At 39.2% G+C, this 21,539-nt stretch overlaps 1 protein-coding gene across 1 annotated transcript in view; it reads left to right on the forward strand.

Moving 5' to 3' along the window:
• The first annotated feature begins 3,767 nt into the window (after window positions 1-3,767).
• The window catches only part of LOC141618926 (uncharacterized), a 28,773-nt gene continuing 11,001 nt past the window's right edge, over window positions 3,768-21,539 (forward strand). Inside the window, exons 1-5 of the mRNA XM_074435984.1 lie at window positions 3,768-3,854; window positions 4,064-4,760; window positions 9,526-9,602; window positions 10,964-11,035; window positions 12,027-12,082. Of these exons, the coding sequence (XP_074292085.1) occupies window positions 3,768-3,854; window positions 4,064-4,760; window positions 9,526-9,602; window positions 10,964-11,035; window positions 12,027-12,082 (989 nt within the window). The remainder of the gene's footprint in view (window positions 3,855-4,063; window positions 4,761-9,525; window positions 9,603-10,963; window positions 11,036-12,026; window positions 12,083-21,539) is intronic.

The following is a 21,539-nucleotide window of genomic DNA, read 5'->3' on the forward strand; positions in this document are numbered from 1 at the left end:
TCAACACCGTCCAGTTTTAGTAAAACAGTCATATCTCACTCGTTACTTGGTCAATATGGGCGTCTGACGTATCGTTAGAATCGTAAGAGGACAAGCTATCACCTCAAATTGGAATTATAGCAATATAATTTGTAGAACTCGACTTATGACAGTTTTAAGACAGCCCTTCCATAATTGGTCTTTATAGAAATCAATTTTTCTTAACAACACAACTTAAACATGCATAAAACAAACAATAACGACCCAATACTTCAAGAAACCAGCACATAGATGCACTTTTATCATACCCACATAAAAATTAAACACGACATTCATGTATATAGACGCGTGACCGGAACCATATGCTACTACCAACAACCAAACATTAACATCATCATGTTCATATGCACATGTACCACTACCATACTTCATGCTCTAGAGAGTATTAAACAGGTAACATGATCACATTCTTCATGCTCAAGATCTAACATATACGAATTCACAATCCACCTCTCATATACTACCACGTTCCAACACTTTCACCATTCATCCAACAACTTCACAAGATTCCAATTATAGGTATCAAACACACATGACTCAAACATACAACAGTTTCCCCCCATGTGACCGGCTTGAGATCGTAAGGGCCTTAATGCGACTTCAGGACGTCTCCCAAGTGTTTGCGGTAGCTCCAAACAACTCTCCCCGGGTTCATTTTGTTTAGACTCCCTAGGTTCATTGGGTTCATTTGTTTTAGGTGCCGGAATCGTCGGCTCTGATACCACTTTGTAACACCCCCTCATACCAAGGTACCTTATCAAGGACTACCCTAGCATTAGAGGTTGTTACCATCTCGGTTGCCCGAGGTTAGTATGTCAAAAGCAACAATCCAAACAACTTTATTAAAGTATAAAGAGTTTAACGATTACATAAATCTCAGCCCAACTCAAAATAAAAGTGTAAGAAACTCAATACAACTGAAATCAAAGAGAGCTAAACTCGTAACAGCGGAAGCTAGACTCGAAGTGATAACTCCCCATGAGTGTCCCAAAGCTACACATCTGCATTACCTGTCATAATCTGCTCACCATCCCCGAATGGATCACCGCAGGTTTTACAAAACAACAACAACGGGTCGACTGCGTTCAATCAATATAAGACAACAAACAATACAACCCGGTGACCATCCTCCATCCCCGGTCTCCCGATCTCACACAAGAACCGACTACACACCGAAGTGTGTAGCCCCGCCATTACTCATCGCAACAGGTAATCCTCGCCGCGATGGTGACCGCAACCCATCCCCACCTAGTCCAGCTCATCAACGAGCGACTAACAATCCCTGTCCCTTAATGTGCACATCCCCTCCCGTGACGGGTTCCACGGAGGGCGAACTAGGGTGTGAATCCACTCCCGCAAGTGACTCCACCACAATCACACACACAGCATCACAGCTGTCACAACACCACAACCGTCACAGCACAACCACACCAATACCGTCACCACAACACCCAACCTCCGATGATCAGCAGATAACAACAATTATACTCCCTCCTATTCCGAATAAGTGTCCCATTTGGACAATGGCACGAAAATTAAGGAATATAGTTAGAATAATGAAAATTATTGTATAGGGGTAAGAATATATGAGTTAAATAATGAAAAGTATTGAATATGATGGTTATGGGTGGTTGGGGGTGGTAAATAAAGAAAAGAACTAAGGGTAGGAAAGTAAAAAATCATGTCCAAATATGACAAATGGGACAATTATGTGAATAGACGGAAATGGCAAATGAGACAGTTATTTAGAATAGGAGGGAGTAAAACATATGCAATCTCAATCAATTAACAAGACTGAGTAGGAGAAACCCTTCCTTTTCGCCATCCAAGCACACACAAACAATCAATTATGATCCTTCACATATCCATCACCTACATAACATAATTATGTATAATTCCTACCTACTCAATCAATTAATCATGCACATAACCTAGACTCATCATAACTTAATAGGAATATCAACTTAAAGAACAAACACGACTTTTCCTGATTTTCCAGCACATGGCAGACTCGGTATAAAATGCATAACTAATTCCAGAGAATTCGAATTGATGCAAGGCCAATTGAATTGGAACCCCATGAGTCTTAGCTACAAATTATATCTAACGTGTTTTTCTTAAATTCCAAACTTATCAAGGGTTTTCAGACTGATTTCCAAAAACTGACAGAAACCATCGCATAAAAAGTATTGATTCATAAAACGAGTTTAAAACATTATTTTTCAGTAATTCCAAATCCTATTGTCATCTAGACTCTACAAAGATGATGTATGAAAAAGCCCCATAACTGAATCGACATAAAAATTAGGGTTTCAAATTATTTTCCACAACCAACACAGATTCGCGGACTTTTCAGCGACATGTTCATGAATAAATCACCTAGGCCAAACCATAAAGCATTTGACTACGAGATTTTATATTCATAAACTAAACATCAAATAAATAGGACTCTCTTTTCAAACTTTTCGAAGATGAAGACTTTAAAACTGTATAAACAATGGAATGAAATCGACTTACAAACAGGGAAATCGAATTAGGTTGAAATCAATGAGAAATCTTCAATCAAATGAAAGGCTCGACAATTCTTCTTCCTCTCCCTCTCTCTAGGTTTAGAAATGGTTTTATAAATGATAAAATGAAATTAGAAATGACTCAACTGTTAAAAATAAAAACCTTGGCCAAAACATAAATTAAACCGTCTAACTCGCTGAACTGGTTTACTCGGTCAAGTGCACTCGGCCGAGTAACACACACTCGGCCGAGTACCAACCAAGTACTCGACCGAGTACTCCCCCTAAAATACGGAGTATTACACAGCCTGTCACTATCAGTTGCAGTTTTCTGTTGTTTTATTGTAGTTTTCTTTAAATAATTTTTTTTTATCATTGTAAAATATTTCCATCACTTTGTTTGTGTCCTAAGAACTAATCTTAGCCCATAGATGAAATTTCTAGGGTAAAATTCTAATAGAATTCTAAGGGACAGGCCTACATAAGGACCTCTACCCCAACTGTATTGAAGCAGCTTTTGATGAATATTAAACCTGAGATTTCTCTCAATTTCAAACCTCTTTAACTTGTGCTTGGTCTGTAGTTAAGATTCTGGCTTGGTGACAACCTGTGCTAGGCTGTGGTTGTCAATCAATAACCTATGGCAAAGTTTATTCAATCCTGTGCATTGACTGTGGGTTGTCTGATATTTGTTGTTGATTTAAGTTGTAAGTTACCTGTGCTTAGACTGTGGTAATACTCAGTTTAAGTCCTCCAAATTGTTAGCTTACTTCCCTCTGAGTATTCTGTGGGATTTGAGTTGATAATTATATCATTTGATCTTTGTTCAGTCACAAACAACACTCTTGTGTCAAGCTGTCTGATCCCTTATGTCAGTTAGTCTTATTTAATCCAGTTAAAAATACTTAGATTGTCTCTAAAATCCTGAAAATTCACTTAGAGTTAGTTTACTCAGTTAAATGACTTGTCACCAAGTTTCATGAATTTAGCAGTTCATTTGGTATTTTTAGTCCATTTCTGAAGGTTCATTGCATTCCTGAGAAACTTCGGACAGACCAGTCTAATTAAAAATTGAGTCTTTGTGTCAGGCCTGGGTTTGACACTACAATTTGGTAACCAGAGCCAGGTTATAACACATCTCCACCTTTGTATTAGTCTTGGATTGAGAGAAAGTATGAGTTCATTATCCCTACCTACAATAAAAACAGAAAAACAACGATGAGTGAAGAGAGACTTACTGGTATCGAAACTAGGATAGAAACTCTTGCAGGAAATGTGGATACACTGCTCAATGATGTCCACACAGTAATTGAGAGGTTTCCAAACCAAGATCCATGAAGACAACCACCTGCCAGAGGAAGAGGTAGAGGCAAAGGCTTCTTTGCGGGAGCAGGGAGAAGACAACCACTACATGAGTATGAGTCAGAATCTGAAGAAAGCAACAGGACTCAGGAGGAGGTTCCTGAGCACACAGACAGGCATCTAAAGGTATAAATATCTGAATTTTCTGGTAGCCTAATCCTGATGATTTATTAGAATGGATTAGGGATATTGAGAAAATCTTTGAGTATAAAGGTTACACTGATGTTAAAGCCTTTAAAGTTGTTCTCTTGAAATTAAAAGGTCATGCTTCTCTATGGTATGATAACCTGAAACACCAAAGGATTAGAGAAGGGAAAGAACCACTTAGATCTTGGTTTAAGCTTAAGAAAAAGATGTTGGGTAAATTTGTCACCAAAGATTACACTCACAATCTCTTTATTAAACTGTCCAAACTTAGGCAAGATGAGAGACCCATTGAGACCTACCTAAGGGAATTTGAGCAGTTGACCTTGCAGTATGAGATTAATGAAAAACCTGAGCAAAGGATTGCTAGGTTTCTAGAGAGTCTTGATAAGAATATTGCTGCAAAGGTTATGATGCAACCACTGTGGTCATATGATGATGTGGTAAACCTAGCTCTCAGGGTAGTGAAAATGGAGAAGGCTAAGCCTGCAGTGTCTAAGACCACCACTAGACCTGCATCCAGACCATTTACCGGTGTTAGGATTGGGAGTACACCTATGCCAGCCACACCACCTGTACTAGATAAAGGAAAAGCCGCCATAAACCAAAAAACCAACCCACCTATGACTGAGGGAAAGATCAAATGCTTTCAGTATCAAGGATATTGTAGACATAGCGACCTATACGCCAGGCCAATCTGTGGACGTATAGCAGTCTTTTTGAAAGCCACGCTCGGCGGCGTAAAAATGCTTTCGACCGGATCGTTTTAGATCGGTCGGTTTCGTCTCGGTAAGGGTCTCGAAACGATTAGAGATGTTCGGAGTCGCCACCAAGCATTTGTGGGATGCCTGGAACCCGTTCGAATTCCACTTTATACCTCGGTCAAATCGAAGCACAAAGCAGGGTTTGACATAGGTACTAAAGATAAGGAAATCGTCCCTCTTTAGCATCCTATCTCTAGAATGACTCTCGTGCACGCCCGGATAAGGTCGTCCACTATCCAAAGTTTCGAGTAAGAGGTGAAGGTACGTATTGGGAAGCCCTTTAATCAGACACCCAATCTCGCCGCGTTAGCGCCTCTCTGTGATCGATCTTGGTTGGTTGAATGCAAAAGTTGATAAAACGGTTTAAATGCATGAATGCGCATCCAATAATTTAAACCTAACATGTGAGAGCTTTCTAAGTCGGTTGATTTAATCCAAGTATCAAGTATAAGATGTCGAGTTGGATTAATGGTTGATTTTTCATGCAAGACGGAAATGAAACATCCATTTACCGTATTAGGTTTAGGGTGCATAACATGATCCATTTGTCTTAGTAAGGCATTTTGCAAATATGGTTTTGGATAATCAAATAGTCATCTCGATTCGTCCTATATCCGGGTTAACCGGAGTCGGGATAAATCCTAGACTAATCTTTGGAAGGGAATGGGTTACGTACCCAGACGGCTATATGAGACGCGAGCCAGCCGGCGGTGTAAGGGGCCTCCCTCTGGTTTTGAAAATGAGAAATGGAGAGCCTGTTTAGGCGCGGGTTAGCCCACGGTTTATGTGCCGTGTTCTGACCTTTTAGAAAACATTATAAACGTGTTGAAAATGGGTATTTGAACCCGGTTTGATTTGAAGGGGTCGTTTAGACCGCATTTGTTGATTTGAAGAACTAGACTCGAATAATCATCATTATTTTGATAATATTCGGTGTCGGGTTCGATTTGACAAACTTGACATGAATAGTTTTGAAAATGATTATGGACTAATTGTTTTAAGTCCATTTGAATGTTATTAGTCGATACTCGTCATCATACCTGGGTTAAAATCCGACATGGTATGTAGAACCAAGGACGACTTTGTGTTGGTGACTAATATGTATTTGTTTGAAAATGTAAAGAAATGAAATAAAAGGCTTTAAAATACTTTCTAAATGTCATTGACCAAATATTATCACCGAAACACGGATTTAACTGTCATGGTATGAGGAACCAAGGGTGAAAAATGCTTTATGGTTAAAACATATGAAATAAAATAACAATGGTTCGAAAATACTTGAAATGGTGAAAACCGATTACAAATATGAAAAATGGATTAAGGGAAATAACGAGAACAAACACGGTTGATCTCTGGTCTAAATACCCCATTTAGGCGCGAGCTAGTTGGCAACCTAAGGGGCTTCTGCCTCAGACCAAAAATCAGTTTTTACTCGTTTATTCCATGTTTTGGTTCATGTTATGCATGTTTTAGCATGTTAGAGTCATGAAACAAATGAAAACATGAAAGTGACCGACGTAAGTGTAATAACTCGTTTGATCGGAAAAACTCGGTTTAAAACCGTTTTGGTAAGTAAAAAGAGTGTTTTAAGCTTTAGTGATGGTGTAGTGGTCGAAATGGTCGGTCAAGTTGTTTAATGCACGATGACGGTACCAAACAATGTGTAAGGCTCGTGTTTACGATCGGTAGGTCCTAAATACGCGTCGAGTTGTGACTTACGAAGTAGAGTCGAGAAATTTAAGGGAGAAAAGAGGGGGCGGACACTCGCATAAATCTCAAATGGGTGGCATTTGAGGGGTATTTTTAGGAGAATGAGTGGTTGTGTGATTTTTGAGCGACGTGGCCACCTGGGCTACTCAAAGAAGCGCGAGCCACGTCGCGGGTCTTCGAGGTGTGTTGTCGCTTTCACAACAAACGCAATCATGATTTGTTCTATCCTAGGTTTTGTAGTCACATGTTTGCTACTTGACCAACATGAATCCGGGAAAACTTAAGGTAGAAGGTTTGAAATGTTTTCTTTTCGGTGGTTGACTCGGTTTGACTCGTTGTTGGAGTCGGGATTTGAATTTTTGAGTCGGTTTTTGGTCCGGTGTCGGTTTTGACTCTAGTTAGTGTCATTGCGACCCCGTCGTCGTGCATTAAACACTCCAGGTATTTTTGAAATGTTTTGAAATGTTTTATTTTTGAAATCGTTTTAAATTTTCCAACGTAAAGTTGTACACAAACTGTCGATCAAACGCCGCGATTCCAAAACATGTTGTAGTCCGATAATCATCGGGTGTTTGTTGGAGTCTCAGGAGATACTGGGTATCTACTGAGCCCCCACTTTGACCGAGGCTTGGACAGGGCAAAAGTCAAGTAGAGCCCCAGTCAATCGAAGATTACAACCTGGAGACCCAAGCGACGTCGAGGCAGCTCGAAAGGATTCGGGCCAAGGACCTGCCGTCGGGAAGGGCGACGCCAAGGTGACTCGAGGGTACGAGCCAAGGACCTGTCGTCGGGAACAGTTTAGAGTCTGTCGAGTGTCCGTGCGGGTCGTTTAAAGTCCGTTAGACTACGTACAAAGGCTCGCCAGCCATAAGAAGGAGTCATACCTGAGGCATCTTCGGATATGTCTTCGCATGATTGCGGACAAAGGCTCGCCAGCTGATGGTAAGGAAATGTACCCGAGGCATCTTCGGGATCTGCCCTTGGAAGGTTGCGGACAAAGGCTCCCCAGTCATTGTAAGGAAATGTACCCGAGGCATCTTCGGGATATGTCCTTGAAAGGTTGCGGACAAAGGCTTGCCAGCCAATGGTAAGGAAATGTACCCGAGGCATCTTCGGGATCTGTCCTTGAAAGGTTGCGGACAAAGGCTCGCCAGCCATTGTATGGAAATGTACCCGAGGCATCTTCGGGATCTGTCCTTGAAAGGTTGCGGACAAAGGCTCGCCAGCCATTATAAGGAAATGTACCCGAGGCATCTTCGGGATGTGTCCTTGAATGCTTGCGGACAAAGGCTCGCCAGCCATGGTAAGGAAATGTACCCGAGGCATCTTCGGGATGTGTCCTTGAATGCTTGCGGACAAAGGCTCGCCAGCCAAGGCACGGTCGGTTAATGGACCATGGGAGTAGCCGCGTCGAATGGGCTTGTTTTGACAGTAGCGAACTCGTGATGCCGCTGTGGGAATAGTGAGTATGGATTTTCACTATCACTGTTTTTGGAATGAGCGGGTTCCGCGAGGAAGCCCCCTGCTGGTATTTGAAAGAATAGTGAATTTGGCATCTTCACCATTCGTCGTTCTTCTCTGAACTTGAAGTGGCGGTTTTGATCGCCGTTTGTTTTAATTTTGAAGGAAAATAACAAATTTGAGTTTGCTATTGCGTTTTGAAGTGACAGTTGATATGCCGTCCTTGACATTTGATGGAAATAGTGAATTTGGAATCTTCACTATTAATTGAAGTGACGGTTTATGTGCCGCCGTTGACATTTGATGGAAATAGTGAATTTGGAATCTTCACTATTAATTGAAGTGACGGTTTATGTGCCGTCGTTTAAAGCCTTCGAAAATAGTGAATTTAAGTCTTCACTATTTGTTTTTGAGAAAAATGACGACCTTTAATATCGTCGAATGAAAACTTGAAGTTTATCACGGGAAATTGGGCTAAAGCCCAAAATCCGCTGAAAGAGCAAAGGGGAGGCCTGGTTTAGGCGCGAGCCACCTGGCGAACCAAATGGGCTTCCCTATTTTTCTGTAAAAGACGCGAGGTTGGTCCGCATACCAACCTCACTTCATCTTCTTCCTTTCGACACACAAAAACCCGCAAAAATCGCCATTTGAAGGACCTTTGCTAGCTTCTACTCGTGCCACTATCAACAATGTCATCTCAAGTTAAGTATTTCCTCTTGAATCCATTTAAATTTGTTGATCTTTAGCTTGATTGAATTAGGGCAAATTTTAACCTAAAAATCGAATTGGGCGTTTTTGATTGAGCCTATTTCGAGTGAAATTGATGCTTGCATTAGGTTAGAAACCTGTTTAGGAGTATAGGGGTGCTTTTAGTTTGCATTTTGGTCCCCGTTCCCGCTCCCTATGCTCGAAAAACGTGAGTGAGGCGAGAAACCGTCTCATTTTGCAATGCCAAGTGTATTTGCTTGGGTAGTGGGTCCCACTAGGTTGCATTGTAGTTGGGAAAACCCGTATTCGCCATTTATGGACCTTCGTTGGATATTTGTGGGCAAAATTGGATTTTTGCCTTTTGTGACGGTCTTACCTCTAACAAAATAAGCGCCTGTTTGAGCTTGAATTGAGTCAATTTGCCTTGAAATTGATCTTATTGGTAATTTAGGTCGTTTTGAGGCGTGATAAAATCACGTTTGCCTTTTGCGGTCGTTTTCGAATTTTTGACCGGTTTGGGCTCAAATTAGCGTATGAATTGCCTTTTTGAGCCGTAGAAAAATACCCCATTGTGTCGGGAATGTATTTTGGTTTGTAGGCGGACCTTGTATGTGTCTTGAAATGCCGTTTTTGTGATTTTGACTCGTCTTTTGCTTGAAAAGAGGGGCGAGTCGTTTTTGTGTTTGTGTTTTGTGAATTTTTGTTTGGTTGGATTTTGGGCGGGATTGCCCTTGTTTTGCATTGCAGGTTGTTTTTGTTGTTTTTTGGATTTATCCATTTCATGCCGTCGTAATGCCGAAATTCCGGCTGACGTTTTTTGTTTGTAGGAGAGTGTTCGGGGCAGGCCGAGTCCATGGCTGCGACTCTTGAGGAGTTGTTCGGGACGGGCCCGATCAGCACTCCGGTTAGCAGCCCGCCGTAGTTGTGGAGGACGTCACCGAGGAGGAGAGACCTCCTAAGCAGATTGTTGGGGCCTCAGGGGCCGTCAAGGAGCGTGAGGAACCCGTTGTTGGGGCTGCTAGCACTGGGAGAGCTCAGACTGGGGCTGAGGCGAGTACCTCCGGGAGGAGGGTTTTTATGAGGCAGCGCCGTCCCCGGGTGACCAGACGGACGGTGCAGGACGTTGCCAGGGTCGTTGAGCTGGGCCCTACCCACCATGTTGAGTCTCGCGGCCATAAGAGGCGGAGAACGGAGACAGCCGAGGACGATGCTGACGTCGCGAGTTGGAGAGCCAGGCGAGTTATGGCCCCGCGGGGGTTGCTTTTACGGGAGGCGCCTGAGTGGGCCGAGGGTTTTGACGGCAGCCAGTTGTTGCTTCGACTGGACCGACACCTTTCCTACCGTGCTCACGAGGGCTTGGCGAGTCGTGTTCCCCGATTGAATTTTGTCATTTTTGAAGTGTCGGGCCTAAATAGGCATTCTGACGTTGTCTATTTTTGATTTCAAGAGATTGGCACCATGAGGACTTTCTCGGGTTTTTCTACCTGCTTGGGTTTCTACGACGTTCTGCGAGCCGGGTCAAGGGCGTTGATAGAGAGGTCGACTTTTGGGTCGTTGGTGGCCGCTTGGCGGGACATTCACAGGTCTTCGATTAGGGCGAACCTGTGTTTGATCCGCGCTATGTTGGATCGGTACTGGGATACGATGTCGTCGTTCCACATGGAGTTTGGGGAGGTCAGCGTGACTTTAGAGGACTTCGCCATGGTATCCGGCCTTCCCTGTGGCGAGTTGCCCATTGAGTTTACGAGACGCCGGAGAGAGTGTCCTCTCCTGCGGTCACTGCTTTGATCGCAGATCGCTTGCCGGAGCCTTCCGACGTCACCGTACTTGATCGCGAGTTCGTACGTGAAGGACCACTTCACCGGGAGGGTGGCAGGTGTTACTCCGGCGCCGTTGGCGAGCCCGGAGGCGGAGGTTGAGGCCGACACGAAGGAGGCGCGGTTGTGGTACTTCTTGGGTGCCACATACTTTGGTGACAAGGGTGAGCGCTTGTCGACCAAGGTGCTTCCTCTCCTCACCGACCTTGACACTTTGGGTCGGTTTGACTGGGTTACGCCGGCTTTGGCGAGCTTCACCCGGTACTTGCACGCGGCGGTGCGTGCGGAGACAGTGGGAGCGGGTAGTGCTCCTGCCTTAGTTGGTCCCGGCCTCATCTTTGAGGTACGAGTTTTTTTGTGGTAGTTTTTTTTTTGAGTTTGATTTTTATTTTGATTTTGGCAATTTTTGAGAAATTGGCTGATTTGTGTTTGCTGTGTTTGTTTACAGGCTTGGTTATATGCTTACTTCACTCCTCTGCATCCGGGGACCTCAGACGGTGTTCCTTCCGCTTACCCTGCCGTGAGGGGTTGGACGGTGGCTCGGAAGAAGTCTATTAAGTCGACTTACGAGGACTGCAGGCGTCGCGTGAACACGCTTCAGGTTGCTGATGTGAGTTTCTGCTCTCTTCCCCTTCTCCTTTATAGATAGAGATAGGATGATTAGGTAGCTCATGAAGCCCCCAGTTAGCTGAATAGCTTTGTTTTGAATGCAGTTTGTTGGGCGGCCTTGGGAGCACTACACGGGTGTACCGGCTGCCATCAGGACGCGTTTGCGGCCTCGCAGCCTCCTCGCCCCGTACTTGGAGACGGCGATTGAGCTGGTTTGGTACTTGGGCGAGCGTTTGGTTCGCCAGTGCTTTACCGAGACTTTCGTCGTGCCGGTTGACCCGCCTAGGGTGTTGTTCCAGTAGTCGACCCCTGACGAGGTTGAGGAGCACCTTCACGGTCGGGGAGGTGAGGAGTTGTTGCTGAGGGGCGTTGACTACGACACCTTCCGGTTGTCGAGGCTGTCTTGGTACCCGATTGAGGTATGTTTTCCTCTATTTTTTTGTTTCCATTGCCTCTCTTAATAGGAGGGTTTGTCATCTTCGATGTGGATCCAAAAGGTAGGGAGTCGACCCGCTGATGAGGACTCAGCCCCCAGCTTTCCCGACGGAGACCACTTTTCAGGGGCCGGGTGGCGAGAAGCTTCGGTTGCGCTTACTGGAGCCCGTGGCGGCCGAGGTGACCGATGCCGGCATGGAGTGGAGGTTGATTGTTCTGAGGGTGAGTTCCTGACTTGAACACTTTCTCCGATTATACTTTGCTTTACATTGTATTGAAGGACATTTTTGTTTTGCGGTGTTGTTAGTCACGTAACTTGTGGCGGATGGCTAACATTTGGAGGGCGCTTTGGTGAAGCGCTACGAGGAGGCTCGGCTTTCTCAGGTACGTTTTGTGTGCTGTTTTTGTGTGTTTGGTGTTGTATTTCACATTTTTAGATCTTGAGGATCTGTTATTGTGTTTTGTAGGGCACTGCGGATCCGACGGAGTTTGCTCGGGTCCGTGCTGAGTTGGAGGCAGCCAGGTCGATGATCGCGGGCCAGGAGTTGGGGATCATTCGTCGGGACCAGGACTTGAGGCGTCGTGAGGACGAACTGCGGATTCGAGACGCGGAGATTGCCTCCCTCATGGCTCAGTTGGCTGCGGCGGAGGAGGTTCGCGTCGTGATGGAGGAGGAGACGCTGGAGAGTTCTCCGGAGAGGGAGCCTGAGCAGGTGGTGGTGTCTGCGTTGGCGGTGACTCCTATTGAGACCAGGACTGGTCCGACGGGAGACGTCGAGTAGTTATTGTAGTTTGTCCGTGTCTTGGACTCTTGTCTGTACATATTTACATTTTGCGTGAGGCAGTTTGTATATATGTGTTTTTGGACTGTGGTTTATTTTGTGATTTTTGGCTTTTTTGTGTTGTGTTTCGGAGGAGCGCCGTCGGCTGTTTGATTCTCCTTTTCCTTTGCACCAGTTCCTGCATCATTAGTGTAGAAAACAGGCAACAGATAGCACATACGCGAAAATGCAGACACGTAGAAGCATTTTGATTGAAAACACGAAAAGCATTTGTTTAAAGATCAAAATTAACCGAGATGACTTGAAGTTAAAATTGAAATTTTGAAAATTCCGTGACAAATCGTCACGTTCGGAATTCAAAAGGAATTGACTTGAAAATTTGAGCAATTAAATCGTGTCGTGAATTAAATTGCGTCGAAATAATTGAAGTTGACTCGAAAAATTCAAACTCAAACCGTCAGGAAAAATTTTTAGAAAAGGATTGTTGCGAGTATATTTGATTTTTGAGGTCAAGACTCGAATTTATGAGTGCTTGAATTTTTGAGGAAAATTGATGTTGTGTTATCAATCTTCGATTTTGATTTTTGATGGAAAATTGCGAAAAAGCGAAAAAATTTCGGAATTTCGACTGACATGGAAATGATCCATCGCGGATCGGGGCGACTATGTTAGAAATCTATATCTCATTATACTCAACATATTCTTATATGTTACAAATTAATTTAGTCATAAAATTAATTACAAATCTTATGCATGAAAACATAAATTAAAAGAGAAGAAATCATCATTCTTACATTGATATTTCGGATCAAAGGGCACAAGAGAGTTCTCCTACTCACTTGTTCTTGAGCTCTCCTAAAATGGATGAACAAAAGGATTCAAGTATAGAATCCCTCCCAAGGAATAATACCCAAGATAACCCCTTAAAAGATAAATATTATTTAACTAGAACAATATAAATCTTACTAAAAATTGACCCAAAATATTTATATTGGTTTCCATTATTTCGGTATAGAGAAAAGAATTTTTGGAAGTTTTTATCTCTCTAATTTCTCATAAGATGTAGAGAGGAATTTATTTTTCTTACACTAGAAAAATTATTGTGTAGTATGAATGAATTATTAGAGAGTAAAAACTCTCTAAATTGGTCTTAGGAAACCGGTGGGAGGAGGGATTGGGGAGCCAATGCATGGGCTTAATTCTCTAATCAAGAAATACGCATGCAAGGCTAGGTGTTTAAAGTGTAATCATGTTGTTTCCACTCAATAAATTAAACATAATTTAAACACCCAACTCCCTGCAATATTTCGGTCTACATGGGATAAAATGGATTCCATTTTATCTTTGTCAATTTGTCAATTTGTCACATGTCACAAGACATGTAAAATTGTCATGTATTTTTAACATATTAAAAATCAACGTATTAATAAAATACGTCATATACAAAATCGACTTAGTAATTCACAATTACTTGTACCAAAATACTTTACCAATTATAAATTACAACATCTTGTATTTATAATAAATTATTCATTCAGTTCAATTATTTCCGTAAACAATAATTTCATCTAAGCAATAAAACAATTTGATTACTTAGACCGTGTCTAATTTAATCAGATTACAACGAGACACGTAAATATTACTCCCAAAATCGTCCGTCAATTTTAAGCAATTTAATTGACTCGTATCGTCATACGACCAATTAAATATTCAATTAAGAGTGTTATACTTTAGGTATGACCTAAGGGGATCAACTGATCACCACCGTCGCACGACAGTAATGTCTAACTCTAGTCAGCCAATCATTACCGATATGTGTAGACCCGATTGATTTGTAAAATATTACATCCCACATGTATTCTTAAAATGAGATTTAAACATGTGATCATCATGATCGACAGTTGTGATCGCATTATTGTCGGAGGACACATATTCCAACAATCTCCCACTTGTCCTCGACAAGTGTGCGTCACCAATTCTCTTGTCCTATTACTATCTCCCACTCAATGCAAGGTGTCTTTCAGGTCGTACTTGCAAGTGATCATATCGAGAGTGGTTTCCTCGATCTGGAGAATAACTGATTGACCGGATTCGTCTACCATAGATATCATCCGAGCGTGGCCACGCATTTCTAGTTCATTACTCCTCGCGTGGCCCTGAGATATTGTTATAACCCTGACAAGGGGTGGACAATTCCTATTGCACTTATTTTCTTCGACTAGTCACAGCCATCATAACCCAAAATATGCCCATTTGACCCCATTTACGAAGGTCGTAGTAACACAAATCAAAGTTAATCTGAAACTGTGCCATCTTAGGCGAACAGTCTTTAGTCAAAAGAATCGACTCATTAGAATACTATAGTAGCTCTCGCCACGACCAGGCTATATAAATTTGCCAGAACTCTATAAGCGGTCATAAGGCCCGACAAAGTGTTCTTAACAGTCTGCCTATGTGATCGACTAGTCATTCTCATATGACTCCATGGCACTTGAACTTACCATCAATCGCATCACACTCTAGTCACTTTGAGACGTCACCTCATATAAGTGACTATGGGCGAATACAATGTTAATCCGAGTTCACTTTAACGGGGTTCAATATTGTCTCTACAACCCGTTTGGATGTAACAAAGTATAAAAGGAGTTTTCAGATTTTAAAAACTCGAACGACAAATGTGATTATCACATATGAATAGTCAATACCTGATTACTATTCATATTCTATAATCCAGTTTGATCTTGAATGTAGTTGTTCATCTCAATTCAATTGAAATGACACGACTCATCATGTTAAGCCTATGAGAAGGCTTTGGTTAGTAGGTTTTATCAACTTCTTGTACCTTACTCAACTTTACTACATACTCGTTTTCCTTGTAATGTATACATTTGCATTACACAACTTTCTGAGTACGTGTCGAGATCCAATCAAGACATAGGCCCTCTAGCCTTAGAATAGCTCCCACTGTTTTCACAGTGTGAGGGACTCATCCTTCTTGCACATCTCATGATTGCAAGTGTACTCAATTTCCGTTGTAAATATTTCTCATTGTTCTTTATTGCCTAGAACGATTCTAGAAAATCTATTTCTTAAATAACATAGCCACAATGGTATCTTAACCATCTTTATGTGTTTTGATTATGGTTTTGTCGGAAACCATGCGCAATCTCAATTGTCAATTGTCACTTGTGTAACACCCTTACACAAAATTGCATCAAAACACTTTGCATTACATCCTTAATGCTTCTGCAAGCACTTAAGGGTAATCTTTATGGCTTACTTGGTAAAGATTACTTAAATTCGATTTTGAAACAATTCATCATACTCAAAGTATATGAAGTGTTATACATCATTTCCTATTTAATTGATTCGGCAGCGGAAGCTAATGGAATCAATCAAATATGTTCAATTTGATTGAACTAGTCATGAATCTTATCAACATAAGACTTCTTATTTGACGCTAATATCATGTGGATTTATCTCCATAAAACCGGATATTCAAGATGTATTATTATACTCCAAAAGTCTTAAATCATTCCCAATGATCAATGTCTCATCCACATATAAGACTAATTAAAATTTCCGTAACTCCCACTAAATTCCATGTATAAACACAACTTCTCGACTTATCGAGAAAAGTTTTATAACATGATCAAAACATTGATTCCAACTCATTGATGTCCTACTTAAGACTCTCTCTTAAGTTTCACATTATCTTAGGATGGAAAGAATCTACAAAACTCAAGACATGTATTGAATACATTCCTTCTAATTGAAGAAGTGGGTTTTAGATTCACTCGCTATATGTACATCATCATAATGAAACACAATCCCTAAGAAGATCCAAATAGACTTAAGCATTTCAACTAGTGCAAAACCCTTTGCTACCAATCAAGCTTTGATATCTAACAATTCACTTGGAATTTATTTCGGATTTTCATGGCACTAAGCCTTGTATTAAGTTGTGACTTAAACACTCTCATGTAAGTTATATGTTCATTACTTTCCAGAAGTAATCAACTTAAATCAAACAATTTCTTTGTAAGTTGCAAGCTCTTTACTTTCTAAAAGTAACACTAATTCATCATCTTCAACAAGTGATGACTTTAACCTCCTAGGTTTTGAAGAAACAACGTCTTACACAAAACGTCTCATGTAGCCAAGAAAGACCAGTTTCTTGCAACATAACATTCTTTGTGGCTCTTTCCAGTTTCTTGCAACATAACATTCTTTGTGGCTCTTTGAATAATTTCTCCCACTCTGTCTTCTAGAAATAAACTTGTATTTTAGAAAGACAGCTTCACGAGCCACAGACTCGTTGTACTCGTGATTATAGGAAGGAAAAATGAGCATTTGTTTTTTGTGAAAACTTACAAGCATGGTACTCTACCATATCATATCTCATATGATTCGTTTTAGATTTAGTGGAAAAATAATTTAGACAAAATGATAAATCCCCAAAAGGATCAAGTAACTCAAAGTAACTTGATTGAAGTTCAAACCATATCGAATGGAGTTTGAATTCTTTATCCAACCATACATCATCCCATAATGCGTGCTAAGAGAGATTAATTTGTGATACTATATCACATTTCCTTTGGCTTATATCAAAGTCTTCACTTTGATAATCCCATCACGACTAAATCGTGATTCCTGGAACTCTTTGAACTTCTTCAAAGATTTCTCTATTTACCTTATTAAGTGAACACATTAGTGTCAACCTAAATCGTTGGTAAAAGAAAATGATCAACCTATTTTGGATCAATGATTTACAACCTCGATCTCCTTTTCAACCAAAAGTCACGAGACATCTTGCTTTGAATGCAAGATACGCATATACGATAAGATCTAATGGTTTCAAGAGTACTCGATAACTCTTTGCGTTTATCATTCCAGAATCTAAGGTTTAATCTTGGATTACCAATTTGAGTCTTGCATCATCTTTATGATATATCATTCTAGTTTGGTTTAGAATATAATCACCTTGATAATGGGCTAGCCATACATCAAATCGTGGTATATAGGGTCACAAAAGTGAAACCTCTTTTGTATCTTCAAAAGTTTATATTCTTATTTGGAGTTTATGCACTTAATAGTCACAATTAAGTACAACTTAAACTCAAAAACTAGATTGAGTATACAATGACTCTATCTCTCAACATCATTGTTGCTAGTCGTCATATTCTAATCATCCTATGTATCAAGTACAATGATGAAAACCACCACTGGTTTCTAATATTGACGAAGTAGTACTAGCAAAATTTATGTTAATCAAATAAACATATAAAGAATAAGGTCCCATTTGATGTCCCACAACTAACTTGTTGATTCTTCAATAATTTGGGGTAGATACCTTTCTAGTGTCCAACATTTAAGACAATGGAAACTTTATCGGTTGGGATTGATAGGTTTAGTATCGTTATTCTCAATAACTTTACTTTTAACATTACCATGAATCAATTCCATTCTAATTTTACTTCTTTAAAACCTTATCCTTTTCTTAACGGTTTAAGAGAATGCTCCCAGTCATTTCAATGAGTCTTTGCTTTGAGAAGCAAAATTATATTCATGAAGACTACTCTTCATTCGTTTGTTTAGTCTTAAAACTTTCATTGAAGTGGTTGCGGTATTTTGGTCTATTACGATTTCCGACAAATCTAATTACCAAAACAATTTATCGCTTCAAGGTACTTAATTCAATTAAGTATATGAAAAACAATCCATTGTATGCAGATGTGTTTAGTCAAGAATCAAAAACCTGTTTGATAATGAATAACTTTAATCTATACTCTTTACAAGAGATCCTTAGCAATGGTTCATTTGAGGTTTTAGAAGCAAATTCATATTTGTCTTTAGTTACGATGTTTTAATGGAGATTTGAATCAAAAATCGAAATGATATCGTATATAAATTGAGGTAAAGAAATAGAACAATATGATAACGGAATAGTGGAAAACTTAACATTTATCGTTTTATTAATACTTGTAAATAACAAGTAAAGCATTTACATAGTGACCTCTACCCAACTATGATAAATGATTCCAAGATCCAAATTCATATTAACTTGGGCACGGTGTGGCCGATGAAACCCTTATCAATATAACTCGGTGGATTAACGCTTTAATCGATTCTACTTCTAGAACTCTTGGTCGATAAAATTACATTAACATTTATCTTTAGCCGAAAACACATCCGACAAGGGCACGGTGTGGCCGATGAAACCCTTATCAAAAACTTTTGTTGAGTTCAATCCAAATTTCGAATAAATGTGTCCATGATCCAAACCCACATTAACTTGGGCACGGTGTGGCCGATGAAACCCTCATCAACATGAATTCGGTGGATAGAAATTTATCACCCACTTCCCCTACGTAACAAGGTTTGTACCCCGGTGTGGCCGAGTGCACTCCCTCACGAAATAGGTTTGCATGGTTTCTACTTTTTGGTAAGGCTAAGTCTCAATTGTTTATTTTAGCGAGAGGTCATGTCAATTTATTATCTATCATGTTTTAAGTGAACTAAAGTGATGAACTACGATAATTGTAATTGACACAGTCGAAATACTCGATTAAATGAAAATGCATGTTTTAGTTATGGCGATTTAGCGATGTATGCAACATATAAATAAAATGCAAAGCATAAATAAAATCCTAGTATGGCCTTCCTAAAATAGTAAATCTAATAAACTATTACAAATTCGGAAACCAACTCCATTGGTCCCTTGAACTTCGGTTTTGGCATGCATCTCGAGGTAACACCGTCTTTAATGGATCGCCTTCTTAAGTGGCACCGTCTTCAAGGAACTCCGAAATAAATAAATTACATAACAAATTACATAATTTCCTATTATACATTTGTAATTAAAATAAATTAAATCTATTAAATTACAAAACGGTGATACGAGATCACAATAAATTACAACCGAATCGATATTCCCATACATTTCGGGTAATACCAATTAAAAACTAAGGCCATACTAAGTAAAGTTACATAATTCAAAAATTACATAAAATAAAATTATGACAATCATAAATAAAATGCAGCATTATAATATGTATGAACATGCCCAATTGCCCAATTTTATGCTAAATCGCCTTTAAGGAGCCAATATCGTATATTAAACGATTTTTACGGATTTGCGTGATTCAACCTTTTAAAATCACAATAAATTACATAAATTCATATTTATGCACAAGTTAATTACCCTAACCAACTTAGGACTCAAAAATAGTCTCCACTAACTATTTGACTATAATTAACTTATATTTCTTAAAATTGTTCATTAATGGACTCAAAATTACAATAAAATGCTATAAACTTCAAATAAATCACAAACATTTCAAATAAATTCAAAAATTTGAAATTTAAACTCATGAACATTCTGGAAAAATACCATGACACCCATAATGTTCAAAAACTTAGGTTAAAATTTCGAAAAATTTATCGGAAAAACTATGTTGCGGTTTATCGAATTTATCAATTATAATCATAAAAACATGAGAAAAATTATATTCATTAACTTTTCAATTTTAGATCTGAAAAAAGATAATAAAATGCAACATGTGACGTTTTTCCTTAGTCATGAAGTATGTTTTAGCAATTATTCACTAATTAAAGTCACTATTTATGCTATTTTTCATCAAAATTCATAAATCATGCATGAAGACTTCATTATAGCCTATTATTTTACACACATCTTGTAAAATTTCATGTGACAACATACTAAATTTCTATGACCAGATTCGAAATATTTCTCATATTAACCTATTTTTCAACTAAATCCGATTTTTATCATGAAAAATCCATATTTCGAGCATAAGAACTCCAAAAATTCTGAAAATTTACAGGTCATCTAAAACTAATATATGTGAAAACATATCCAAAAACCACTAAAAAATTCGAAGTTTAGCTAATTTTAGTCCGAAAATGACATTTTTATCATAAAATCACATTTTTAATGCCATTATTATATAAAATGAACAATAAAAATCCATAAATTAGCCAAAATATCCTAAATACATTTTAGGATCAGAAACTTTAACATGCATAATATATTTCGTGATATATCATAATAACACAAATTTACAAGTTTTATATGGTAATCGTATAACTCGGAAAAACTATAACCGATTTGCATGCAAACAACCAAAGGCTCTGATACCACTTGTTAGAAATCTATATCTCATTATACTCAACATATTCTTATATGTTACAAATTAATTTAGTCATAAAATTAATTACAAATCTTATGCATGCAAACATAAATTGAAAGAGAAGAAATCATCATTCTTTCATTGATATTTCGAATCAAAGGGCACAAGAGAGTTCTCCACTCACTTGTTCTTGAGCTCTCCTAAAATGGATGAACAAAAGGATTCAAGTATAGAATCCCTCCGAAGGAATAATACCCAAGATAACCTCTTAAAAGATAAATATTATTTAACTAGAACAATATAAATCTTACTAAAAATTGACCCAAAATATTTATATTGGTCTCCATTATTTCGGTATAGAGAAAAGAATTTTTGGAAGTTTTTATCTCTCTAATTTCTCATAAGTTGTAGAGAGGAATTTATTTTTCTTACACTAGAAAAATTATTGTGTAGTATCAATGAATTATTAGAGAGTAAAAACTCTCTAAATTGGTCTTAGGAAACCGGTGGGAGGAGGGATTGGGGAGCCAATGCATAGGCTTAATTCTCTAATCAAGAAATAGGCATGCGAGGCTAGGTGTTTAAAATGTAATCATGCTGTTTCCACTCAATAAATTAAACATAATTTAAACACCCAACTCCCTCCAATATTTCGGTCTACATGGGATAAAATGGATTCCATTTTATCTTTGTCAATTTGTCAATTTGTCACATGTCACAAGACATGTAAAATTGTCATGTATTTTTAACATATTAAAAATCAACGTATTAATAAAATACGTCATATACAAAATCGACTTAGTAATTCACAATTACTTGTACCAAAATACTTTACCAATTATGAATTACAACATCTTGTATTTATAATAAATTATTCATTCAGTTCAATTGTTTCCGTAAACAATAATTTCATCTAAGCAATAAAACAATTTGATTACTTAGACCGTGTCTAATTTAATCAGATTACAACGAGACACGTAAATATTACTCCCAAAATCGTCAGTCAATTTTAAGCAATATAATTGACTCGTATCGTCATGCGACC

The sequence above is a fragment of the Silene latifolia genome, chromosome X, assembly GCF_048544455.1.
Source record: "Silene latifolia isolate original U9 population chromosome X, ASM4854445v1, whole genome shotgun sequence".
NCBI classification, from domain to species: domain Eukaryota; kingdom Viridiplantae; phylum Streptophyta; class Magnoliopsida; order Caryophyllales; family Caryophyllaceae; genus Silene; species Silene latifolia.